Here is a 27,081-nt window from a genome sequence, read left to right on the forward strand (position 1 = left end):
TTCAAATACAAAGTTTAGGTTTTTACCCCCAAAATTGAGAAGGTCTCCATGCAAAAAATCTGATTTGTAGTAAAAGGTATACATACATTCAGAAAATAATTGTTTTCAAAGGCCCATGTCATCCAAATAGGATGTGAAGAAGTTTTCCATTTTTCGGCGACTTTTAAAGAAAAAATCATGTTTTAGCCCCATGCAAAGCCTCGTAAATGCCCCCACGGATTTATGTCAAACAACTTTATATATATAATCAAAGGGTTACATACGTTCACAAAATACTTGTTTGCAAATGTCAATTACATCTATATCTGATCTGAAGAATTTTTCCATTTTTTACAAATTTCATGTTTTTTGCCCCAAAACTCATAAATGCCCCCATGTAGAAATGTCAAACAACCTGATTTATCATCAAGGGACTATGTACTTTCAAAAATTACTTGTTTACAAAAATCCCAAGGGGGGGGGGGGGTTCCCATTACCTTTACTACAGTCCCTGAAACGTTCTACTTTACCATTTTTCCGTTTGCTCACCGTGCGCTCTCCGTTCATTCACCATGCGCTCTCCGTTTACAGTTTTGCGCTCACCATGCGTTCACCGTTCACAAAGCATTCACCATGCGTTCACCGTTCACTGCCATTCAGAACACCAAAGTGAAAGGATCGATTTTCATAGCAAGGCAAAGATGAAAAAGGAACGTGTGCATAAGAGTGAAAGTAAACTTTCTTATTATATCAGAAATTTAATTTATAATGTATGAATATCAGGATTATCAACTGCGAAAATTCAAGGAAAACTGCAGATCACTCATCAATATCAAAGAACTGATATTTTATTTCTTAATTAACTTTTGAAACGACCCCTTAATCTTATTACATGTCAGAGTGAAATAGATAGAGTTTAATAGGTATTATGTATTGTTAATACAAGTATTTTCTCTTTAAGTTATTAGAAGTTTATACAGTAACATGTTAACTTATGATTCATCAAGAGTATTTTTCTTGTTTTAAAATATAGAGTTATGGGATATACAGTCCCTGAAACGTTCTACTTTACCATTTTTCTGTTCACTCACCGTGCGCTCTCCGTGCATTCACCGTGCGCTCTCCGTGCGTTCACCGTGCGCTCTCTGTTTACAGTTTTGCGCTCACAATGTGTTCTGACTTACTTGACTTAATTCCTTCTCTCCTCGTGGAGAATAGGGCCATGAACAAGTCCTCTCCATTTAATTCTATCCTGGGCTGATCTTGCTGCCTCTGTCCATGACCCAAAACCTAGTTCTTTCCTCTCTCTTTCTATTGTTCTTCTCCACGTTTCCTTCGGTCTTCCTCTCTTTCTTTTTCCTTCTGGTGTCCAACTAAGGGCTACATATGGGTGTGTTCTTTTATCCATCCGTAGCACATGTCCAATCCATTGCCATCTGCGTGTTTTTATCATAGTGCTGATCTTTGCTACTCCTGCTATCTCTCTAACTGCTACATTTGATATTTTCATTGGCCAGTAGATCTTTAAGATTTTCCTAAGACATTTGTGCTGGAAGGTATCTACAAGTTTTTCGTCCCCTTTTGTCATTTTCCAGGTGTCACTGCCATACAATAACACAGCTATTACATTTGAGCTGAAGAGCTTCATTTTTGTTTTTCTGTTGAGTTGGTTATTGCTCCAGATCTTGCGTAGCTTATGGAATGCTACTCTTGCATGGCCAATTCTTCTTCTTATATCTTCATTAGTACCTCCTGTCTTGCTTACTGTTGCTCCGAGGTAAATGAACTCATCCACATCGTTTATGTTGTTCCCATTGATGGTTATTGGTGTGATGTTTGCAGCATTTAGACGCATAACTTTGGTTTTTCCTGTATTGATTTTTAAACCTGTTCTAGCTGCATATCTGTTTAGAGAGTTCAGTTTTTGTTGTATTTGATCTTTGCTGCTGGATAATAAAGCGATGTCGTCTGCAAAATCTAGATCGTCTAATTTTGTTGTCATATTCCATCTTATGCCTGAGTTGTTATCTGCTGTTGTCTTTTTCATTATCCAGTCAACCACCAGGAGGAACAAGAAACCCGACATGTTGCATCCTTGTTTGACACCAGATTTAACATTAAACCATTCTGTTGTACCATTCCCATCAACAACTGCGCATTCACTGTCTTCATACATTAATTTAACCATACTGATTATTACGTCTGGTATTTCATAAGATTTCATGATCTTCCAAAGGGTTTCCCTGTGTACGCTGTCGAAGGCTTTTTCAAAATCGACGAAGCATAGATAGAGGTTGGAGTTCCATTCTATAGCTTGTTCTAGAATATTACGTAGGACAAATATCTGTTCCGTAGTGCCTCTTCCTGCCCTGAATCCAGCTTGTTCCATTCTCAAATGTCTGTCTACACCAAGTACAATTCTTTTTATTATTATTTTCCCCATTATTTTGGCAGTTGTTGCTATTAGTGTGATTCCTCTCCAATTTCCACAGTTTGTCAGGTCACCTTTCTTTGCTAACTTTATTATAAGTCCCCTTCTCCAATCTTTGGGAGCTTTTCCATTTGTCCAGACAATGTTGTATAGTTTGTGTAGTTCCTTGACAGTTGTTTCTATGTCTGATTTCAATATTTCTACAGTGATGTTATCTACACCTGGAGCTTTGCCTAATTTCATTTCCTTCAATGCTCTCCTTATCTCATCTTCTGTTGGTGGACCTGTTTCTATGTCTAATTCGATGGACTCCCCTGTTAGTATTTCAGCAGGATCAATAGGGTCTGGTCTATTTAACACTTCGCTGAAGTGTTCCATCCATCTTTTTCTTATGTCTTCCTCTTTAGTCAAGAGATTTCCTTCCTTGTTTTTTACTGTCTCAACAGTTTTTGGACGTTCGTTGCACAATAATTTGGTTACATCATATACAGTTTTCATGTTTCCGATGTTTGCTGCCTCTTGTGCCTCATTCGCCATGTCGTCTACCCATTGTCGTTTGTCTTTTCTAAAACTTCTTTTCACCTCTTTGTCTTTGTCCCCATACTTTTCTTTTAGTCTAGCTCTTAATCTCTCTGATCTTGCACTTTCTACTTTGCCCTTTAGAACTCGCCTCTCTTCTACCTTCTTCCAACTGCCCTGGCTTATCCATTCCTGGTTTTTCCTTTTTCTATACCCAAGTACGTTTATGGCAGTTTCATTATATGCAGTTTTAATGTTGTTCCATCTTTCCTCTATGTCATCAGGATTGGGACCTGTGGTGTTGTCTTCACTGAGTGCATTAAATCTATTCCTCAGTTCTATTTGGAATTGTTTCCGAACTTCTGGTACCTTAAGTTTGCATGTCTCGAATCTTGTTGAAGATGTTGGTTTCTTTCCTATTTTGTGCAGTTTAAGCATTACTTTTGTGATGACTAAATTGTGGTCAGATCCGACATCTGCACCTCGTTGTGCTCTGACATCCAACACAGATCTTTTAAAGCGCCCATTGACTGCTACATGGTCTATCTGGTTCTTGTGTTGACCATTTGGTGAAGTCCATGTCTGCTTGTGTATGTCTTTATGTTTAAACATTGTTGTAGATATTGCCAAGTTGTTGATGGCACAAAATGATGCAAATCTTTCTCCATTGTCGTTCCTTTCCGAGTGTAAACCATACTTTCCAACAATTCCATCCTCTCCTTCCTGTTTGTTACCTACTTTTGCATTAATATCGCCAGTTAGAATTATAATATCATGGCGTGGAGTGTTGTCTATGACTCCCTGTAGTTGTTCGTAAAAATTATCTTTTGATTCCTCGTCTGCATCATTGGTAGGTGCATACACTTGTATTAATGTTGTTTTTATATAGTTTGACCAGAACCTGGCAGTTATGATGAGGTCGTTAATGGGTGCCCATTCGTATAATGTCTTGGCTTTCTCCTTTGATATAGCAATAGCAACTCCATTACTGTGATGGTTATCTTTCCTTCCAGAATACAGTATAGTTTCACCTGTCTGGGTTCTGATTTTTCCAGAATCTGTCCATCTGCATTCGCTTATTCCAAGTATATCTAGGTGGTATCTCTTCATTTCTGCTATTACTTGTGCGGTTTTACCAGTGGAGTACATAGTTCTTACGTTCCATGATCCCAACCTGACGATGTTTTTGGGGCTTGCTAGCATATCCCTCTGTCCGCGAACTTCCTTTCGGCTTTGGCCCGTAGACATCATGCTTGCATCTCTGTCCGTTATGAAATCATCCTTTGGAGTATGCTCGATAGCTATGCTTACCCCACGACTTCTTATTGACTTGTTCATAGTTTCCGTAATCAACTTCTTTTTATGAGGTCGGGTGATTAGCCCTACGCTCAACCTCGTTGAGGTGGTTTTTCTGTTGGGGTTTTCCTTCCCTTAGATGACGGTCTTTTTAAGACTATTGGATGCCATTTTTGCGCTCACAATGTGTTCACTGTTCATAAAGCGTTCACCGTGCTTTCACTGTTCACTGTCATTTGGAACACCAAAGTTAAAGGATCGATTTTCATAGCAAGGAAAAAATGGAACGTGTGGATAAGAGTGAAAGTAAACTTTCTTATTATATCAGAAATTTGATTTGTAAAGTACAAATATCAGGATTATCAACTGCGAAAATTCAAGGAAAACTGCAGATCACTAATATCAAAGAACAGAATAAATCATTGTTATTATCATTACAAAACATAAATATTGCTTGATTAAAAAGTGGGAGAAGTTCTAAATGAGAGAAAAATGTAAGAGCCTGCCATTATGAATTCAACCCTTATACATGTAGCGAAGAACGAGCAACGAATGCTGGTACGTGTATGAAAATGAGGCAGTTTCAGTTAATAAATATCCCCCCGAATTATCATTTTAACATTTTCAAAGTTTGGGCAAAAGCACAATTTATTATATTTTATTTTTAAGCTCCTCCCCCTCTCTTACTTAAAAAAAAATTATGCTACGTACATTTCAATGCACATTCGTGCCCGAATGTCAAATTGATTTGACAAGTATTTCTGATTATTTTACGCCTATATTTATGAAAGACATTGTCAATAGATGTATTTACTCCTTTCCCCAAATTTGAAACTTTTTTATCGTTTGTCTCTAATACAAAGATGAAATTTTTCTCGTACATTTCTGCCCCACATATGATATACGTACATGTATAGTTCAGTACAATAAACAGTTTTTCCGCATCAAAAATATACAAATATTGCGCAATCTAAATGTAAATTTATGGTCACACTATTTATTTTGTATGTATATATGTACATTAATTCCGGGATTATTTCCTCAGGTCGATATACTATACATGTATTTGCAATAAAGTAAATTACACAAAGTCTACGTGGGAATAAACCTTTCATACCATTTAGAAGCGTTCAGGTGTCAACACGAGCTACCTGTTCTACCCGTGTTGGTTGTTTAATGCATTTATAATGACTCCTTTTGGGGATGTTTTTTTTTAATTGCGTGTAATCCAAATGACCACACTCGTAAATTTTGAAGTCATGCATGTAGGCCTACACTTGTAAATTCTCGGCGCTAATTACTAGACTATCTTTATTTCACATGCATTGTTTATACTCTTGTATTAAGAATGAAATACTATGTATCTTAAGTCAAAATATGTAATGCATGTAGTATACCGAGATGACGCACCGATATTCACGATTTATTAAAATGTCAAGAATTCTAAATATTGTTGTTTGTTGTTGTTGTCGGTTCCTTTTTATTTCCATGCAGTATCACGGGTAGTGTCCACACTAGTGGGCCCCCTTCCAGGTATCTGGCTAGCTGCACGCATAGCAGATCTCACCTCAGATCTCCATTCTTTCCGGTCTTGAGGGTCGGCAGTAGAGAGCTTCCATTCTCTACGATCTTTCTCCGTCAGCTCTCTCCAAGATAGCATTGGCCGACCAACTCTATGTCTCCCAGGAACTTGTATATTTAGAGCGCACTTGACTGCACTGCTGGATCTGACGACGTGGCCATACCATCGGAGTCTCCTTTCCCTTAAGATGAGGTCGAAGTTGTCGATGCCCAGCCGCCCCAGCAATTCAGTTGAACTTACAGTGGCCATATCTTCAGGCTTGATGTTACAGATCTGTCTTATCATGGCCCTGTCATTGCGTAGTAGGCGATGAAGATTTGGTTTGGTCAGTGCCCAGGTCTCACTGGCATGGAGCATAGCGCTCTGTACACAGGTGTTATACACTCGACCACGGGTCTTATACGACAGGTGGCGTGATGTCGGGACTGGTAGCAGCTCCCTGAACTTCTTCCAAGCGGTCTTCACACGCGTAGTGGCTGCAAGGTCACAGCCACCAGCTGCGGAAAGCATGTCTCCGAGGTAGCAGAAGGAGCCTACAACCTCCAACTTGTCCAGACCAACTTGGATATCACTCTGCGGCCTGCCGTCAAGAGGGCGAGCAGTTCCTCTGCATCTTGAACATCTGAAGTCAGGGTCCACAGACAGGCGCAAGAGCCCACTGCATTTCTTGTGCACCCAGTGCTTGCAGCCATTGCAGAAAATACTATTGCTGCCTACACCTGTACGACAGACAGCACATGGGAAGCTGCCCAAGTCCTGAAGTAGGTCAAGACCCGTACCGCAGATCATGATCTTGGTTTTGCCTGCATTCACTCTCAGTCCTTTCCTTTCCATAGCTTCTTTCCAAGTCAGAAGCCTCTTGACACATTCATCCAACGAGTCAGTAATGATAACCAGGTCATCTGCATACAGATCCTCCCAGGGAACACCGGTGTGAAATTCGCGTGAAAGAGCCTCGAGTACGATATTATAGTATATATCTTTCTACTTTTCATGTATACATGTATCTGTACATGTAATACTGTAAACAGTGTACATAAGACATTTTCTTTTGTTTGTGCATGATTGCTGCGTGCATTGATGTGAAATTTACAACCATTTCATGAGAAATATACATCCAGTACTTCCACAAAAATTAACAAACAGATGTATTCATACATATATTCTCTACCTGATTATATTGATATTACAAATCGCATTTTCCTCTATGAACCAACCAATTTCAGCACGCGACACAACCCGTTCACATTGACTATGAACGGATTATGAACTAGCTTAAAGCACGCGACTGAGAGAGCGTAATGATTGGAAAAAAATTAAAACATCTGTTACAAAGATCTCACACCTTTGGATTAAGATTGTAAACTTGCGTGGATTATCATCCCAATCTTGCGGTCTCCTACCTCCAACATACAGTGCACCTTGCAATGTTGATAAAAGGCAGGTTGAGACAAAATGTGACGTCATGTCTATGTGTTGATGTACGTCACTATAACTACTGTGACAGAGGCTAGGAGTTCGTTTTATGCAACAAAATAGAAGCAATGTAAACAAATGGTGTTTTTGTAAATGAATATGAATATAAGAAATGAACATCACTTTTGAGCTGTTCATGGTCAATATGAACGGATTTGGATTTGAGGCAAATTCTCTGTGAATTATCGCTAGCGTGAGAGTTCACCGTTCGCTCACCTTGCATTCACCGTTCGCTCACCGTGCGTTCACCGTTCGTTCACCGTTCAAGTGGGAAATTAGAACGTTTCAGGGACTCTAGTCCATGGTCTAATTGGGCCAAAGAAATTTACATTTGCATGAAAGCTTCCTGACATAGTAGAGATTCAAGTTCATAAAAATTATGGCCCCCAGGGTTAAGATGGGGCCACAATAGGCGGTGAAAGTTTTACATACAAATATATACAGTATATATATAGGGAAAATCTTTAAAAATCTTCTCAAGAACCACTGGGGTAGGAAAGTACAAATTTACATGAAATCTTCCTGAGAGTGCAGTATCAAGTTTGTTAAAATCATGACCCCCAGGGGTAGGATGGGGCCATGATAGGGGATCAAAGTTTTACCTGTGAAGATGTAGGGAAAATCTTCAAATATGGGCCAAGGTGACTCAGATGAGCGATGTGGCCCATGGGCCTCTTGTTAGGTTAAAATTTTCTTCATAACTACCATTTCAATTATTTCAAATTTGGTATGAGCATATTTGGGACATCAATTGTAAATTTCAGGACTCCTGCACCCCTAGAGCCTTAGTGGCAGGGCAAAAACTACGAAAACTTGACTAATTTTCAAAAATCTCTACAACCGTGAAAGTGAGACTTGATCTGAATTTACTCATTAATAAGTAACATTAATAGGTCAATTTTCAGATTCCATAGTTAATGCATAGTGGAATTAAATAAAGTCTGGAAATCTTTATTCGGTACAAAGTTCCATACATCTCGTAAAAATTACTCAACTGTAGGGCTGTGCAAAATTTTAGGTGCACTGTGATTCATACCATTTGATTCAATGCACCGATTACAAATTCCGGATTTTGGTTCGGTTTGGTTTAGATTTTACATACACCAAAACAACAAATATTACGTCCGAGTGATGTGCAGAACATTATGCAACAGAGATTTAAATTGCTACTGTGTTGAGATTTAGCATTTTCACCACTCAGATACCAACAGAATATGGTCCGCAAGATCATTGCAGTTTATCTTTACATGTCATATAGCATTTCTGTCAGTGCTGGAGTGAAATTAACATCGTAGATGATGACACAGATTAAATGTTTTGACAGTTATAATATAAGAGAGAAGTAAATCAATAAAAGAGAGATTTTCAAAGACTCTCAATTGATGGAATTGTTGAAATTTGGCATATAAATGAGAACAATATATCATATACATTTTAGATTGACTATAGATTTGTTTAATAATCCAAATTAGTATGCACATAGACTGTTAATGTTTTCTTTTTTCTATCAAAGTTATGAATAGATATGATGTTTGCAAATTTTAATTACGACATATAGTTATACAAAACTTGAATAAAACTAAATAAAGTATGCTACTCATTAGAATTGTAAATTTTTGTGCCTTCATTAAATAAATTGGACCTAACATGAACCGAATCGAAAATAACCAAATCGTGCTGTTCAGAATCGAAACCGAACCAAATCGAGCAAACCCTGAATCGTCCCAGCCCTACTCAACTGTGATGAAACAAATATCTGATCTGTAAACATATAGTAGTAAACCACATACTAACTCCAAGCATGATGTAAAAAAAAAAAAAAAAAAAAGCGGAAAACTAAGTATAGGACTGACTGACTGACTGATAGACAGGAGGACAGATGAAGAGGAAATCTATATCATTTCAGTTTCACCAGTGGGAAACAATAACACCTTTGAGTATAAGAGAAGAAAGACAGCAATTGGCCTGAAGACCCATATGTGTTACAAGCAATATTTGTAAATTTAGTTTCCATTGGTGTATGGAGCGCCAAATTCACATAAACTCAAATAATTGAAGATATCTTCAATTATTTTAAGATATCATCAATTCAATTATTGCTCTCTTTAATTGAATTAATGCGCGCATTAAATCAATTATTGCTCTCATCAAATGAATTAATGCACGCTTCAATTCATTTATTGCTCTCATCAATTGAGTTAATGTGCGTATCAATTGAATTAATGAGAGCAATAATTGATTTAATGCGTGCATTAATTCAATTATTGCTCTCTTCAATTCAATTGATGAGAGCATTAATTCAATTAATGAGAGCAATAATAGATTTGATGCGCGCATTAATTCAATTATTGCTCTCTTCAATTCATTTGATGAGAGCATCAATTTAGTAGAAATATTGCTCGCAATAATTAATTTAGAGCTCGGTATAAATAATTTGATGATCTCTTTAATTCAATTGAAGATATCTTGAAATCATTTACAATGCTTTTGTATAAGAAATTAATGCGCACATCAATTCTTTTAAAGAGAGCAACAATTCAATTAAAGATATCATTAATTCAATTGTGGATATGTTGAATTGAAGATATCTTTAATTATATAGTTGCTCTCTCTAAAAGAATTATTGCTCTCTTCAAATGAATTGAAGATATCATTAATTCAATTGAAGAGAGCAATAATTGAATTCATGCGCGCATTAAATCAATTATTGCTCTCATCAAATGAATTAATGCGTGCATCAATTCAATTATTGCTCTCATCAATTGATTTAATGCGCCCATTATATCAATTATTGCTCTCTTCAATTGAATTGTAGCGCGCATCAATTCAATTGTTGATATCATTAATTCATTTGAAGAGATCATTAATTCAATTAAAGCGCGCATCAAATCAGCAGAAGAATTAATGCTCTCATCAATTCAATTAATGCGCGCAATAATTCAGAATTGAAGATATCATTAATTATTTGAAGAGATCTTTAATTCAGTTGTTGCGCGCATCAAATGAATTGATGATATCTTCAAATAATTGAAGATATCTTCAATTATTTGAGTTTATGTTAATTTGGCGCTCCATATTGGTGTGATACTCATGACAGGTGACTGTTCAGGCCCATGGGCCTTGTGTTTGAAAAATGAATTTGTCTTCATATTGTTTCATTTATGACCATAAAATAGGTATTTTATTTTCTTGCAGAAAAATGGTACTCCAGAGAATGATAGTATGTATGCAAAGTGCAGAGAAAACGTTACTTATAATTTGATCAATTTGAAGAGAATGGAAGATGCAGTAGAGTTATATCTACCATTTTGTAAGTTGTTCATTGTCTTAAGAAATGTCCCTTCTCAATACTTAAACATTTGAAATTTTGACAAATAAATGTTTACTTTGTCTTCAATTTACTGCTTAATGTGCCTCGATACTCTGATCACTTTTTGTCCTGCGTCCATTTGTCTGTCTGCCCATAAACTTTTAACGATCTCAACTTCTTCTCGAAAACCGCAGGGCTAAATTTCAACCAAACTTGCCACAAAGAGTAAAGAGAATTTAAGTTTGTTCAAATGAAGTGCCGTGCCGATTTTGAAGTGGAGATAACTAAGAATTAGTAAAAAATTTGTGGCATCATTTAAAATTTCTCTTCTTAAGAGCCACTGGGCCAATTTCAAACAAACTTGTCATAAATCATCCTTGGGTAAAGGAGATTCAAGTTTGTTCCAATGAAGGGCCATGCTCTCTTCAAAGGGAAGATAATCACAAAAATCTTCTGAAGAACCACTGAGCCAGAAAAGTTGAAACTACAAGTGTAGATTCAAGTTTGTTCAAATCATGGCCCCTAGGGATAGGGTGGCGCCACAATAGGGGATCAACGTTTTTGGGCCTGCAATGAAGCAGGTCCATGAGTACAATAGTCATATCAATATGCAAGCATTCCCAGTGCAGCTAGGTTAAGGCCTTCCATAGTAAAATGCACAATAATCATGGGGTGAAATTGCACCTCAATTCACAGGTATCATTACACTTATTACGGTTAAACACCGAAACGATACTACCCATATGTTGACTATGACTGAGCTACCGTAAATTCCCCTCATGGTAATTTCCCGTGACGTCAAGTTGAATATCTCGTAAGACTTTATTTTTGGAAAACAGCAAGAGGCCCTACTTGTGAACAAAAGTTCAGGTTCATGCGGGTATAAACAAGCTGAATTTTTATTGATACAATCAGAAAAAAATAAAAATTCTTAACCTGAAAAGTGTTGGGAGCAAATGCATACTCAAACTAAACATGCTATAATTTAACAACATATCAACAGTCATCAGTGAATTACCCAATTGTCCACATTCTTATACATATCATACCGTTAATATACAAGACAGAAATTGCTCCCCACACTTTTCAAATGCATAAATATATCTAGATTATATATAAGAAAAATTCATATTGTTTTTTATAGCAGATGAACCTGAACTTTGCCACTGTTTCTGTAGTATGAGATTATTTATGTACATGAGAGATTTTTAAATGCATCAGTCATTCAGATTAGGGGCGATTTCAAGGTCACAATATAATATAAATATCACCTTTGTGCATACTATATATTAAAAACGGAGAATGATTTGATATCATAAAGGAATAATTTAAATAATCATTTGACAAGATAAGTTTTCACATATACAGCTTATCACTTGATACATGTAACAGTAGTAAATAACGACAAAATATTATGACACTTTCCCCGCAATACAACTATCAGAACATGTACACTGTGATGTACTTTTTCATTGTGACATCATATGGTGCGAAGTGCACAGAGGTACATTTATAACAACACTGTGATTTTTCTCGGATAGCCTTAACTCGGCTGCGAGGTAGTGCAGATTGAAGTTTGTTCAAATCATGATCCTTGGGGATAGGACGGGGCCACAATAGGGGACCAAAGTTTTATATTTAGATGTATAGGGAAACATCTTTAAAGAACAACAGGGCCATGATTAGTCATATGAATATGCAAGCATCTTCAGGTAGTGCAAATTTAAGTTTGTACAATACATAACTTCCGAGATATCGGCTCTTCTGTGATGGAAGTACGTTCAGTATTCTGTTGAACACTGAATTAAATCACCAGATTTTCGCTGATAGAAAGAATGTAGTTGTAGGTATTAATCGGCATTCAGGGAGAAGGGAAACACAAGAAATGGTCATCATATCACTTTATTTCATTGCTTGAACGTTCTAATACGTTGATGGTGTGGTGTTACTGTTTGGGCGATCTCTGCTACATGCAATGTATAAATGAGCGGACCCCAATTTCAAATGTATTTCTGTAGCCGTGCTTTGTTTCGGTATAATAAACAATTCATTGCATGAATGTTCGGGAGAAATGAAGATCTATATACCCAAGAAAAATTATATTCCCCAAGGGCAACACCATCAGGGAATATGATTTTTCTTCGGTGAATAGATCTTCATATCTCCCTAACTATCATGCAATAAATTTATATTGTATCATGGTTATATCATGACCTTATGGGGCTAGGTTGGGGCCACATTAATATGGTGTCAAATTTTTTCATTGCAAAAAATATTTTAAAAATCACAACTGATCAACAGCAGGGCCAAGGTGACTTGTGTCAGTGAAGTTGCCCATGGGCCTTTTATTTAGGTCACCTGAGTCACTCAGCTGACCTATTGCTATTGGTTTGTGTCCGTCGCTCTATGTTAATAATTGAACATTTTTAATTTCTTGATGACTTCCCTTTCAATTCTTTTTAAATTTGGTATGAAGCATCTTTGGGACAAGGAGGACATAAACTGTAAATTTCAGTACACCTGCTCCTTCGGGTGGAGCAAAAACTGTCAAAACTTGACCAATTTTCAAAAATCTTTTCTACTACAACCCCACATAGACCTGTAAGAAAAACTGAAAGCATAGTCATGTACATGTATATGGAGCGCCAAATTAACATAAACTCAAATAATTGAAGATATCTTCAATTATTTGAAGATATCAATTCAATTATTGCTCTCTTTAATTGAATTAATACGCGCATTAAATCAATTATTGCTCTCATCAAATGAATTAATGTGCGCTTCAATTCAATTATTGCTCTCATCAATTGAATTAATGAGAACAATAATAGATTTGATGCGTGCATTAATTCAATTATTGCTCTCTTCAATTCAATTGATGAGAGCATCAATTTAGTAGAAATATTGCTCGTAATAATTAATTTAGAGCTCGGTATAAATAATTTGATGATCTCTTTAATTCAATTGAAGATATCTTGAAATCATTTACAATGCTTTTGTATAAGGAATTAATGCGCACATCAATTCTTTTAAAGAGAGCAACAATTCAATTAAAGATATCATTAATTCAATTATGGACATGTTAAATTAAAGATATCTTTAATTATATAGTTGCTCTCTCTAAAAGAATTATTGCTCTCTTCAAATGAATTAAAGATATCATTAATTCAATTGAAGAGAGCAATAATTGAATTCATGTGCACATTAAATCAATTATTGCTCTCATCAAATGAATTAATGCGCACATCAATTCAATTATTGCTCTCATCAATTGATTTAATGTGCGCATTATATCAATTATTGCTCTCTTCAATTGAATTGTAGTGCGCATCAATTCAATTGTTGATATCATTAATTCATTTGAAGAGATCATTAATTCAATTAAAGCACACATCAATTCAGCAGAAGAATTAATGCTCTCATCAATTCAATTAATGTGCGCAATAATTCAGAATTGAAGATATCATTAATTATTTGAAGAGATCTTTAATTCAATTGTTGCATGCATCAAATGAATTGATATTTTCAAATAATTGAAGATATCTTCAATTATTTGAGTTTATGTTAATTTGGCGCTCCATACATGTAGAGCAGGAAGGTTCCCACCAAACATGATACCTGGGGTAGGGATTCTGACTCCAGGGCAGGGCCAAACTTGGCATTTAGTGTTTTTGTGTAAAACATTTTAATAACATGTTCTTTAATGCTATATTTTTATACTAAATTGAAACTAAATGGATATTTAGAAGGAGCCATTTACAAAAATTGTAAATTTCATGATCCCAGGGATAGAAGTTTTGGTACAAGATGGGGCCAAAATTGTTACAGTAATCAAAGGTCTTTATTATTTGAAAGACTTCTTTAAATTTGCTGATACTATATAAAAGCTAAATGCATATTCAGGAAAAGTAGAAATGGGTGTATTAAAATTGTGAATTTGCAACCTCTCAGTTCTGATTGTAAACGCAGGTGTAAAATAGTCGTATAGTGTTAATGAAAAGGTGAAGATAACAAACAGTGATCAATCTCATTAATTACCACAAAAAATACAAAATTAAGAGTAGGGCAAACATGGACACCTGAACACACCAGGGGTGGGATCAGGTGCCAATGTGGAGAAAGCATCCCCTACTTACATAACATATACATGTATTATGTAAAGTCTTTCATCAATATGGGCACTGTTGGAGGCATTTGTGTTTTAAGAACACATCCTGTTTTTCACTGCTACTGAATTTTACAATTCAGCTTAGATATGCAGAAAAGGAAAATTATTGTAGATTTCATAGCTTTAAAGTAATACTTTTGAACTATAATACTCAGCAAGCCATGGGCCATGGTAGGACATGTTCTGAATTAACAAGATATAATTGGTACCGTATAAGTTTTACATATATGTGTAAATAATTTTATTGTAGTTGATGTTTTGGAGGAGGAAATGAACAATGGAAGTGTACATCTGATTGATGGAACATTACCACATGTACATGCTGGCATAGTGAACCACTTGATACAGAACGGTCAATATGAAGTTGCCAGAAAAATTCTCAAAGCATTTATTAAAACTAAAGCTTTCAGTCCATTAGATTTTGTCCTCCTGGGTGATGTCAATCGAATGCTTGATCCTGGTGACCAGGAACCAAAACTTGATTGGAATGAAGGAGCAATGTCCATTGATGATGCACTTCAAAAGTTTGTGTTTCATATTTTCTAAGGACTTTGTTCACTAACAGAATTATTTGGCCCTTACTGTGGCAATTGTGTAAATCTTTTTACATTTATTTTTACATGTGTAACATGTGCTGAATACACAAATCTAATGATAGCTAGACAAAGTTTAATTGACACACTTACAAACAATCTGAAACTTTTACAAATCTTAATTATACAAAATTAGTCACAAACACAACATAACCCAAGTACACAACACAGGTAGGTTCTACTCAGCTTGTTTACATCCCGGTGAATCAGTCCAATACAGGTATCCTCGTCATCAATCACAATGTGCACACACGTTAGACACACTGAAGGAACGAATTACAGATACATGATTACAGATGATTTGGCCAGACACTTTACGGGACAGCTGATTACGAAGTACTTCCATGTCAAAGTTCTTCCCTTCTGCCCCAGACACAACATCCACTGCTCCAGACGATCGCATGCTGCCTGCCACATCATCCTATCACACACGTTGTCCAAGTGATCGTCACACATGAATTTATCTTTAAATATATAAGGTTTAATTATGAAATATGACTTGTAATCTAAGCAAGAATCCAAAGTTTCTCTGTACATCATTACAAACTCGTAGATTTCCCACCTTTTTCTTTAAACAGACATTAGTATTTTTATTTATTGCTGTAATCTGTATTTGTCCGGCGTAGTGTGTCATTCGTCAAAAAGTCAGCCTTCATGCATCGGTCATAAATTTTTGAACATTATCAGTTTCTTCTCTGGAAATTGGCTGAACCAATTTCAACCAGTTATGGTGGGTATATAACATCTATGGGTCAAAGGGAACAAAAATTGTGAATTTTATGAACCCTGCCTCCTTGGGCCCTGAGGAGTGTGGTCAAAACCATCAAAATTAATGTAATCCTACAAAAATCTTTACTCCTGGCTATCAAGCTGTCAAATTATTGGCATGATTAAAATGAACTGTGCACCCTATAATACCAAAACTTTGAAATTAGTTCAGAGTTCATGCCCCAGGCTGCTAAGTTGGTCAGACAAAAGCTCAGGAGCTAACTTCCTTAAAAAGAAAAATTGGGGTCATAGTGCTTGTTGTTGAAAGACAAAGTGTCAACCTTGACCTTTTTGCACTTAGAATTTACTTCCTTAATGCACATGCGTCTCTTATTGTAAAAACAAAATCACCATCAATGTAGGATTACCTTCTGAAACAGAAATCAGTATTGGGGATATGAATTCTCATTTTAATTCTTGACTGCTGAAACAGAATCAGTATTGGGGATATGAATTCTCATTTTAATTCCTGACTTCTGAAACAGAAATCAGTATTGGGGATATGAATTCTCATTTTAATTCTTGACTTCTGAAACAGAAATCAGTATTGGGGATATGAATTCTCATTTTAATTCCTGACTTCTGAAACAGAAATCAGTATTGGGGATATGAATTCTCATTTTAATTCCTGACTTCTGAAACAGAAATCAGTATTGGGGATATGAATTCTCATTTTAATTCCTGACTTCTGAAACAGAAATCAGTATTGGGGATATGAATTCTCATTTTAATTCCTGACTATCTTGACATAGATATTACTGAATTTCACATTAATCAAAGGATGTTCAAATTTCGGGGTCAGATACGGCTAATGTTGAATCTTGTCCTTTGACAAATAGTTGTGTTAATTTAAAAAGATCCCATGAATGCTTTTGATCATGAAAGTGTCAGATTGCTCAAATGAAAAATTGTGTTAACATTACAGGTGGCCTGCAGACCACAGTTTGTTGGTATATAAATTCAGAAATCTGATCAATGCAGGAAGCTCTGCAGCACTAATAAAGACCTTCAATGACTTGTGTTCAGGGCCCTACAACTATGACAGTCTGTTAAACTTTGTCCTTGAGATGTTTGCAACTTCAGAGAATTTCAACAACAAGCTGTTTCTAGAATTCAACTTAAATGGTCTGACACATGTTCCCAAGAGTGAGGTGAGGTGTTACTATTCAAGTTAGTAATTTTTGTCATAGTTGATAAAATACAAAATACTTTAATGATAAAGCATGCGTTTAAAGGGACTGATTCACAATTTTCCCCAAAAAGTTTTTTACTTTTAATAATCAAAATCTTTTGTCTAATGTGTTTAAAAGATTTCACATAAAAATTAAGGTTATACATTAATTATCAAAGAAGCTTATTTTAAAGAGTTTATTATTTGTTTTGTAAACAAAGATTGTGGTATATTATTGTTTATGAAATTTTTAAAAGAAATGGATATCGATTTAAGTTTATCATATCTTTCACATTTCAAGCATTCTTTGGGTAAAATGTGTCATCTAAAAAGTTAAAATTTGTGACTGTACAAAATTAAGATGCTTTATATTACAAAATTAACATTTCACTGGTTTATTTGTATACATGAAAAGACTCCAGTCTTTGTTTACAATAACACAGATTTAAGGCTAAAATATTGCCATTCAGAGGGTCAAAATTTTGGCTGTCAACATTACATCAGTTATATTTTTATTGTTTAACATAAAAAAATGAACAATTTTTTTTTCTTTCAAAAATCGTGAACCAGTCTCTTTAATTCAGAGGGCCCATGGCAGATGAGAACTCTGTATAGGGGTCTCTGAAGAGACTTTGCCCCGAATATTCAAATTTATGTAATTTGAAAATATGAAGAAGAAAATCATCAGGGAAAAAAATTGATGCATTGTGCTAAAAATGTTTAGGTCACCTAAGTCAGTCAGGTGACTCATTGCTATCTGTTATTGTGCATCATCGTGCATAAATTTTTCACTTTTTAGCTCACCTGAGCTGATGGCTCAAGTGAGCTGTTCTGATCTTTGTTGTCGGTCAGTAAGCTTTTAATATTTTCAACTCCCCCCCCCCCCCCCCCCCCCCAACCACTGGGCTAATTTATTTCAATCAAATTTGCTTTCTAAAAAAGTTTGTTCAATCAAACTTACCATAAAGGTAAAGGGGATTCAGCTTTGTTCAGATGAAGGAACATTCCTCCATGAAAGAGGAGAAAATCAAGAAAATACAAAAATAGGGTGGGGTCATTGAAAAATCTTCTCAAGAATCACTGGGCCAGAAAAGTGGAAATTTACATGAAAGCTTAATTCCAGATTCAAGTTTGTTCAAATCATGGTTTCCAGGGGTAGATTGGGTCAGAATAAGGGATCAAAGTTTTACATGAGAATATATTAGGAAAATTATTTCAATAAAATTTGTTCAAATTATGGTTCGGGGGGGGGGGGGGGGGGGGGGGGGGGGGGGGATAGGTGATCAATGTTTTCATGCTGATAAATAGGAAAAATATGAGTTATAAGGGCTTTCATATTTTGTATAGACATTCTTTCATGTGATACGATAATGTGTGATCTTGTGACCTTAACCTGGTGGTTTGGCCTATCGGATATTTCTTGAACTATTTAAGGTAGATCTTTCATAACTTGTTTATATATTTCTTATGGCAAGACCTTTCATTTCATATCATGACCTTTGAAATTGTTACCTTGAACTTTTTTAATTTTTTGCTTTACGGATTTTATTTTAAAAAGTTAGGGTCGGTCAGGGAAAAAAATTATAATAAAGATTTTTGATATCTAGTTGTTTTATTTTCAATGAATCATTAACATCATTTTGTGAACACAAATAAACAAAACATGTATATAAAACATAAGCTGAGAAAATGTAGAAGGTCATATCTCTTTGATGTTATAAAGTATCCAGTATTTATACTATATGCTGTTCAGTAATTTTGCTGTATATGCTCAACAAAGATTTTATATTTATAAATAGTAAATATGATGAAAAAAATTAATATAAAGTACTAACACAATTTTATGTAATAATTCCATGTTTGATGTCAGAATATTTAATGCATTTCAGGATTTTCTATTCGTAAAATTTTAAAATGTATTTTATTTTTATTTTCGGTTTGGCATGTTTGATAGAATCGGTGGAGTTATAAAAAAAAGAAGTAGAAATTTGCATTTTACTTTTTACTGTTTTTTTATTCCCCAGAAATTATGGTTGGCAGATCAGTAAACTAAGAAATAAAAAAAATGTGGCCTAAATATATCCGGAACTATTGTAGGTAGGGCTTTCATATTTTATGTATAGATTCTTTATGGCAAGACCTTGTGGCACAATGGTGTTTGATCTTTTGACCTTTGAGTTTCACGTACTTTTAAAAAGCCCTGACCTAATCAATATCTTCTGAACTATTTAAGGTAAGGCTTTCATATTTTGTAGATAGATTCTTTAGGACAAGACCTTGTTATTCTGTGAAGTTTTACCTTGTTATTCTGTGAAGTTTTGCCTTGTCATTCTGTGAAGTTTTACCTTAATTGTTATTCTGTGAAGTTTTACCTTGTTATTCTGTGAAGCTTTACTTTGTGTTCTTCACCTTGAGGCTGCATGGACCTATTTTTTAAAAATCTGATCTATCAAGTATTTCCTGAACTGTTAAGGTAGATATCTCATATTTTGTATGTAGATTTCTTATGGCAAGATCATTCATTTCATACCATGGTCTATGACTTTGTGACTTCGGTCTTATTCAGAACAGCAAGGTCATGTTAGACATATTAGTGTTGCATGCATCTCTGTGTTGTGTTAATTTATTTTCAGTTTGTTGTGATCCTTTGGGGCTAGGTTGGGGCTACAATATGGGATCAAAATTTGTCATGGGAATAAAGATTGATAAAAAAAAAAATCTTTTAAAATATTACAACAGCTGAACAACAGCAGGGCCAAGGTGACTCAGGTGAGCGATGTGGCCCATGGGTCTTCTTGTTCAACTTCTTCTTAAAGACCCATCAGTTTCACCCAAACTTGCCACAAAGCATCCTTTAATTGGTAAAGGGGACTCAAATTTGTTCAAAGGAAGGACAATGCCCTCTTCTAAGGAGAGATAATCAAGAAAAGGCAGGTATAGGATGGGGTCATCTTCAAAGGAACACTGGATAAAAAAAGATGAAATTTTATTGCAAGTTTCTTGACATAATGTAGATTCGATCAAGTTAGTTCAAATCATCCTCTCCCAACCCCCACCTTGTTGGCCCAAAAATGGGGTCTAAATTTACATAAGAATACACATGTTGATTTCTATAAACATATCACAAATTAAGTAAATGAAACTGTAGATAATGTGTTAGTGTACCTCAATAATATGCAAGCATCATTATGTGATTGAGTAATGTGATCAAACGACATGAAATATATTTGATTTATGATTTGCTTTTATAATCATGTAGGTTTGATATTTCAAGTTGTGAAAATAAGGCATTTCATAGCAAAACATGAGCTATGCTGTTTATCAAATTGTTTCAGTGCAATTAGTTTCATTTTCTTTTCTTCCATACTGGTCAAGGAAAATGAGGTATAATCTATAAGAAAGCACTTAGCCATAGTAATATTTTGGCATCTTGAAAAAAATTTGAACTTATTAGGCCATTTGTTTAGTACACAGGATACATGCCCTCTTGTTTGGCCACTTTTCCACTTTTATAATATAATATGTTAAACTCATAACAATTAAGTTAATATGTTAAACTCATAACAAGTTATGTTAAACTCATAACAAGTTGGCAGTACGATATTTTAGTTCAGGATTGAAATCATTTTGATTTAGTGCTTTTTCCAGTAGAATTCATAAGATATTAGTTGATTCTGTAACATTTCTTGACATCGAAAAAAAAGGTACATGGTGTAGATGTACAAGCATCGCATATCTATATGCATTAAAATGAAATATGGCACTTAATATGTAATTGTTGTAAACAAGCGATGATTTGTAGAACATACTATGGAATCATTCAATTTCGTGGGGGCTCAATTTTCAAATATTTCATGGTAACCCATATCCCATGATTTTCAAGCCACGATGAAGTACAAAATTTATATGATTGATGTTTCAATGTATGGAAACTATATCTATGATTGGCATCCCAATGGAACCTCCACGAATTTAACAATTCCTCAGTATGTGGAATGCCCTCAATTCAATTCCCTAGCTGTTAAAAACAAAAGTACTACAGTGATGAGTTGTTATAGGTAATTTTGATAAAACTAGGTGAACACATAAAAATTGTCTGTGTTTAAAATAGCAGTATGCCATGCAATCATGAAAATGAACTATACATGAGTTGGATTGTTCAAAGGTTGGGATAAATTCCCAAACGCAATACTTCAGACCGGTAGCATAGGTTATAGTCATTCAAACAAGTTATAGGTAGGCCACATAGGCAATACTATGCAAGTTTTTTTGCAAAGTTTTGACAATATTTTACATCTTGTAGTCTAAGAGGAAGATCATATATAGTTTTATTCCAATGAATAATGTTCTTTGTGTAACAGTTGTAGCATACCTATTATGATAATTAAGTTTTCTGTCCTGATAGGTCACCAACATATTTTCCTTAGGAATTATACAAATACCCTGAAGTTTACATGTTTTACTAAGATTTTCTGCAATTTTCTTAATTCTCTCATTGTTTATTAGTAAAGATTTCTCAGGGGGAGGGGGGTCTGTAGAAAAATCATGCCCAGCTATGTTTGCTTGCAAAACTATAAGAAAAATAGTATAAATTAAGTTCTGTAATTGCAAACTATATATGATAGGGCTTTAGTTGAGCATGTAAAAAAAAATACATACAGGGTTTTGTATTTACATAAAAGTACATTACATATTGATGGTGCACATGCATTAATTGGCATATATATATATATATATGTAAAACTTATACGGTACCAATTTTGATGCACCAGATGCGCATTTCGACAAATATATATATACATGTATATATATATATATATATATATATATATATATAAAATTATATGAATAAAATAATTCCTTGGCATAGACAAACTTTAGAGAAAATATATCTTCATCTGAATTTTTAAATATATAATATTAACATTTCCATATTAAATGTTCGATCTTCACCCATTTTGTAAGGCTAAAGGAAAATTATATTTTTTTTAACACCAAGTTAATACTGATGTATTCTCAACCATTTGTTATGTAGCATTTCTCGTTTTTAGTTTAAAAAAACAACAATTTTAACTCACTTTCATATTCTATTCTCTTTGTCTCCAGGTGGATGCACAACTTCAATGCACAATGTACTTTTGTTGCATTTGTTTTTTTGTGGGTCACAGTAAATAAACCGTGTGGGTTTGATTTGAAAGGTACATGAGGGCATGATTTAGTAGACTGTTTCAAAGATATGAGGCAGTGAGTGGGAGAAATATGGCATATTACAACTTAGAAAAGGTTTGAAGAGAGGGAGGGGTCCAACACCATGTCATAGAAATATAGTATTTTATCATATGTGTGCAAATCTGCACATGATACTCGGGTGACTTGTTTTAACATTCTAAATGTATATTTAAGGGTCCTATTTGAAATACGGTACTTTATACATTTATTGCATGATAGTGAGGGAGATATGAAGATTTATTCACTCAAGAAAAATCATATTCCCCGAGGGCAACGCCCGAGGGGAATATGATTTTTCTTGGGTGAATAAATCTTCTTATTATATAGCTGATAAATAGTCTATTATAAAGTCTGCGTAAAATCTAGAGAATGTTAGCGTTCAATATCCTGAGAATTTATTGAACGCTAACTTTGCATTGCGTAAATTGTTGGCGCCCGAAACATTCCGAGTATGAGCGTTCAATATTGACGTTACCGTAACGACGTAAACAAGCCAAAATGGCAGACGACGGTTCTCCGAATCTGACAGAGTAGGTATTTGATTTTTACTTAAGCAAAATGTTTCACTGTACATAAATTATGATGTCCCCATTTACAAAATCAGTTTGCTTCATGCATTAATGACGGGTTAAATATTGAACAGTTAAGAAATGCATGCTGTTATTGCACACCTTCGTCTTAGATGCCAATATTGATGAATTCTCGTCTATTTTGGAGTAGTTTGAGTGAAAAGGGATATAATTTACAACTAAATACTCGAGCTATATAATAAAAGGGTTATTGAACTTATATAGGTGAATATTGGCACGAGTTGGCTGTGAAAATGCACGAGCTTGCGAGTGCATTTTCACAGCCAACTCGTGCCAATATTCACCAATATAAGTTCAATAACCCTACAATATCTCCCGATCATTCATGCAATAAATTGTTTATTATACCGAAACAAAGCAAGACTACAAAAATGTATTTGAAATTGGAGTCCGCTCATCTATATAGCTGAGATCGCCCTAACGGTAAAACCGCGCCGTCAACATATTACGGTAGAAGGTACAAACAACGAAATACACTGAAATGATAACCAGTTTTTGTATTTCCATTTTCCTTGAATGTAGATTTACTTCCTTGGGTTGTTTGTATCAACTAAAACCATGCATTCAACTGTGTATCAGAGACCCTCATATTTTGTGCCTTACGAACTATGAAAGTAGAATGACTCGGACTTATTGTGACGTCACAATACACTTCGTCTACCTTGACGTTAAATTTATGGAAAATGCACGAGGCTGCCCAAGGGGTAAATATGATAGGGAAATATGATGTTTGAGAGGGAGATATGAAGTTTTGTTATCCCAGGCATGTGACCGTCTAGACCAATCAGATTACGCGTTGCATAGAATTCTCATACTGAGGTATAATAAATAGTATTGTAGCAGCTTTGTGACAAAATGTATCAAACAGCTTGCGAGTCAGATGAATTTAGTAAAAACTAAGGTTTTTGAGTAAATCTATTCGTTCTCAGTTTTGTATCATTTCATTTATACCTGACTTTTAACATGGAAAGAAGTAGAGGCAGTTTCTACAAATGATTTCAGTAGGAGTTCAAAATTCTGGCATTCAAATAAGGAATATATAAGCAAATTCAAACTACGTTTAATTTGATCCAGAATTGCTTTGTGTTGTATGACAGGAGCGTGAAGTTGGCATAAAATTGCCAAAAATGCAAAAATCAATGAAAATTTTCATAAATTCAGGGTGTTTTTCTTTCAGAAAACATACAGCCCACGCGTCGAGCAAATTTATATTCCAATACATTTTTCTTCTTCTCTTAATACACAATATAAAATTTCATTTTGCTCGACGGATGGGCACACCTTTTCCTAAGCAATGATCTGGATGAAAGTTAACAGTTATCAAGCTCTTTTTGAAAAAAGGCGGGAAAAACTCTTATTCATGACGTAATAATGCTATAAAATAAGAAATAACTTTTATTTAAGTTGAGATACTATACTTGGCATATATTTAACTTATTTAAAACATAGATCAAGCTTGATTCAAGACTCATTTAAATCAGAGAATTTTTGGGGGCCTTTTTATGTACACAATCATACCTTGTTCTTTATGAATTAGTATTGGTAATTTACATTGATATTAGAAAAAGAAATGTTCACTTACTATTAGATATCTTTACACTCTTTGTTGAATCAAAATGAATTATTTACCTTTGTTATTTACTGAAGTTCTGCACAAGGAACATTGCTGAAAGTTATGAAAGAGAGAAACAGCCAGAAAAAGCACTGGAATATTACAAGATGTGGACGGAACAGGACCAGGACAACCCGTATCCATACTATAAAGTAATCAATATCTTTATTCATTAGGCCCCCACCATATCCATATGGGAGGTGCCTTATAGTAATCACTCTCACAGTCCATCCATCAGCAATTTCTATTGCACACAATAACTTAAGTTTTATACTGAATTAAAACTATATGGATATTTAGAAAGAGGAGGTAACCCTTTACTCCTGCATTTTGACTCTAGGATGGGTACAAATTAATCATATCGTGTTAATGTTATATATTTTATATTATGTAAAGTCTCTCAATAGTATAGGCACTTCCAGGGGCATTTAAGTTCTTAGGACACTTCTTGTTTTATATTGTACGTAAGTGTTACTGAATATTAGAATTTAGCTATAATATGCAGTACAGAATTTTTTTTTCTAGATTCCATAGCCCTTACTTTTAACTATAAATACTCAGGTGACTGATAAGTCCTGTGAGCCTCCTGTTACGTTACCTGAGTCACTCAGGTGATCTATTGCTATTGGTTTGCATACGTCGTCATCCATTAACAATTGATAATTTTTAATTTCATCTTCATAACTACCATTCCAATTCTTTTCTAATTTGGTATAAAGCATCTTTGAAACAAGGGGACATAGATTGTAAAAATTTAAGGGCTCTTGCACCTCTAGGGGACGTCATAGGATTGGTCAAAATCTTCTTCTCTATAAGCACACATCTGTAAGAAAAACTAAATGCATATAGTCTTGTAGAGCAAGAAGGCTTGTACCAAAATTGTTAACTTTCATGATCCCCAGGATAGAGGTTGTGACTTCAGGTGGGGCTAAACGTGGTATATAGTGTTTACATGTACAGTGATCGCCCGTTATAATGCCAACATTTGTACCTCGGCAATTTTGGCGTTATAACAGGGCTGGCATTATATTGGGGGAGGAGGGTACATGTATGTGTACAGCTTTCATAAGAATTCAAACAAATTTTATCTACTACATCATGCTTTAAATGCCTGGATAAGCCCAGCATCCAGTGGTCGTAAATGACTCATAATGGTATGGGTATTTAATGATTTCTAGTTTTTGTTTTATGTCCAACACACTTAGACTTCGGTTTGTCCGCCATATTCAGATTTCAAAAACAATACTGCATATTTGAACTCAGTTGATTATGATTTACATAACTTATTATCTGCTCCAAACTTTGATACCTTGAGGACTAATGGCGAATAATTGCTTAAGACTGCTCATTGAAATTTTCCTGCCATTGATTGGCGATAATTAGCAGGGTGATTATGACAGAAATTGACCAAATCGGTACCTGTAAATAGGTTGGCGGATGGCGGTATGCGGGGGATGGCATTATAACGGACAGGGCCGTAAATTAGATGGAGGCGGAGGAGGCAGCTGCCTCCTCCAACTTTTGAGCCAAAAAAAATTAAAATTTAAAGTTCATTAGAATTTATGTTGTTTCCAATAACTAAGAACATGATACCTCCCTTAAAAAAGCATTCCAAATCTTTCTTTTAGAATGAGTTAGTCAAGTAACATCTTAGAAGGCCCTAGAATCAAGGATTTTGCACGAAACGTGTTCAGTGTGCACAAAATGTGCCCCCGCCTAATTTCCTGCCTCCTCCAAATTGAAGGTTAATTTACGGCCCTGACGGGGTTTTACATAGCGAGGAAAACAGGACTTTGAACTTTTTTAGTGATAACGGGGGGCAATATAGCGTGGAATCGCTGATGTGTAAAACATTTGAATACATCATCTTTAATGCTATTAATTCTAAATTGAAACTAAGTAGATATTCATAAACAGCAGGTGGTATTCCTTTACCAAAATTGTAAATTTCATGATCCAAGAGGTAGGGATTTTGGTACCAGGGTTGGGCCAAAGTTATCATAGTGATTGTCTTTACCATTTGAAAGAATTTTTTTTGTCCCCCACTGCAACATGGAAGGGGACATAGAAATACCGGTGTCCCTACGTCTGTCCCACTTGACTTTGTGGACGCAACTCCTCCAAAACCACTCACCGGATTTTGTTCAAATTGTGTAGGATTGTTAGTCATAATAAGTTATTGATCATAATGCAGTTTAGTTTTGATTTGACAATTTTTACAGGAGTTATGCGACTTTGTTGAATTTGTACATTATACACTATTGGAACACTTTGTGGGCGCAACTCCTCAGAAACCACTCGATGGATTTTGTTCAAATTTTGTAGAATTGTTAATCACCATATGTAGTTGATCATAT

General features: G+C 35.0%; 1 protein-coding gene across 2 annotated transcripts in view; it reads left to right on the forward strand.

Annotated features, from left to right (window-relative positions):
- LOC125649463 (TPR repeat-containing protein DDB_G0287407-like) overlaps positions 1–27,081 on the forward strand; it is a 116,196-nt gene that overhangs the window by 80,925 nt on the left and 8,190 nt on the right. Inside the window, exons 23-26 of one of the 2 annotated variants that reach the window (XM_048877014.2) lie at positions 10,479–10,593; positions 15,012–15,285; positions 17,048–17,273; positions 24,760–24,876. In XM_048877014.2, the coding sequence (XP_048732971.2) occupies positions 10,479–10,593; positions 15,012–15,285; positions 17,048–17,273; positions 24,760–24,876 (732 nt within the window). The remainder of the gene's footprint in view (positions 1–10,478; positions 10,594–15,011; positions 15,286–17,047; positions 17,274–24,759; positions 24,877–27,081) is intronic. The other variant, XR_007360708.2, reaches the window with a different exon arrangement.

The sequence above is a fragment of the Ostrea edulis genome, chromosome 1 (genome assembly GCF_947568905.1).
Source record: "Ostrea edulis chromosome 1, xbOstEdul1.1, whole genome shotgun sequence".
In the NCBI taxonomy this organism is placed as follows: domain Eukaryota; kingdom Metazoa; phylum Mollusca; class Bivalvia; order Ostreida; family Ostreidae; genus Ostrea; species Ostrea edulis.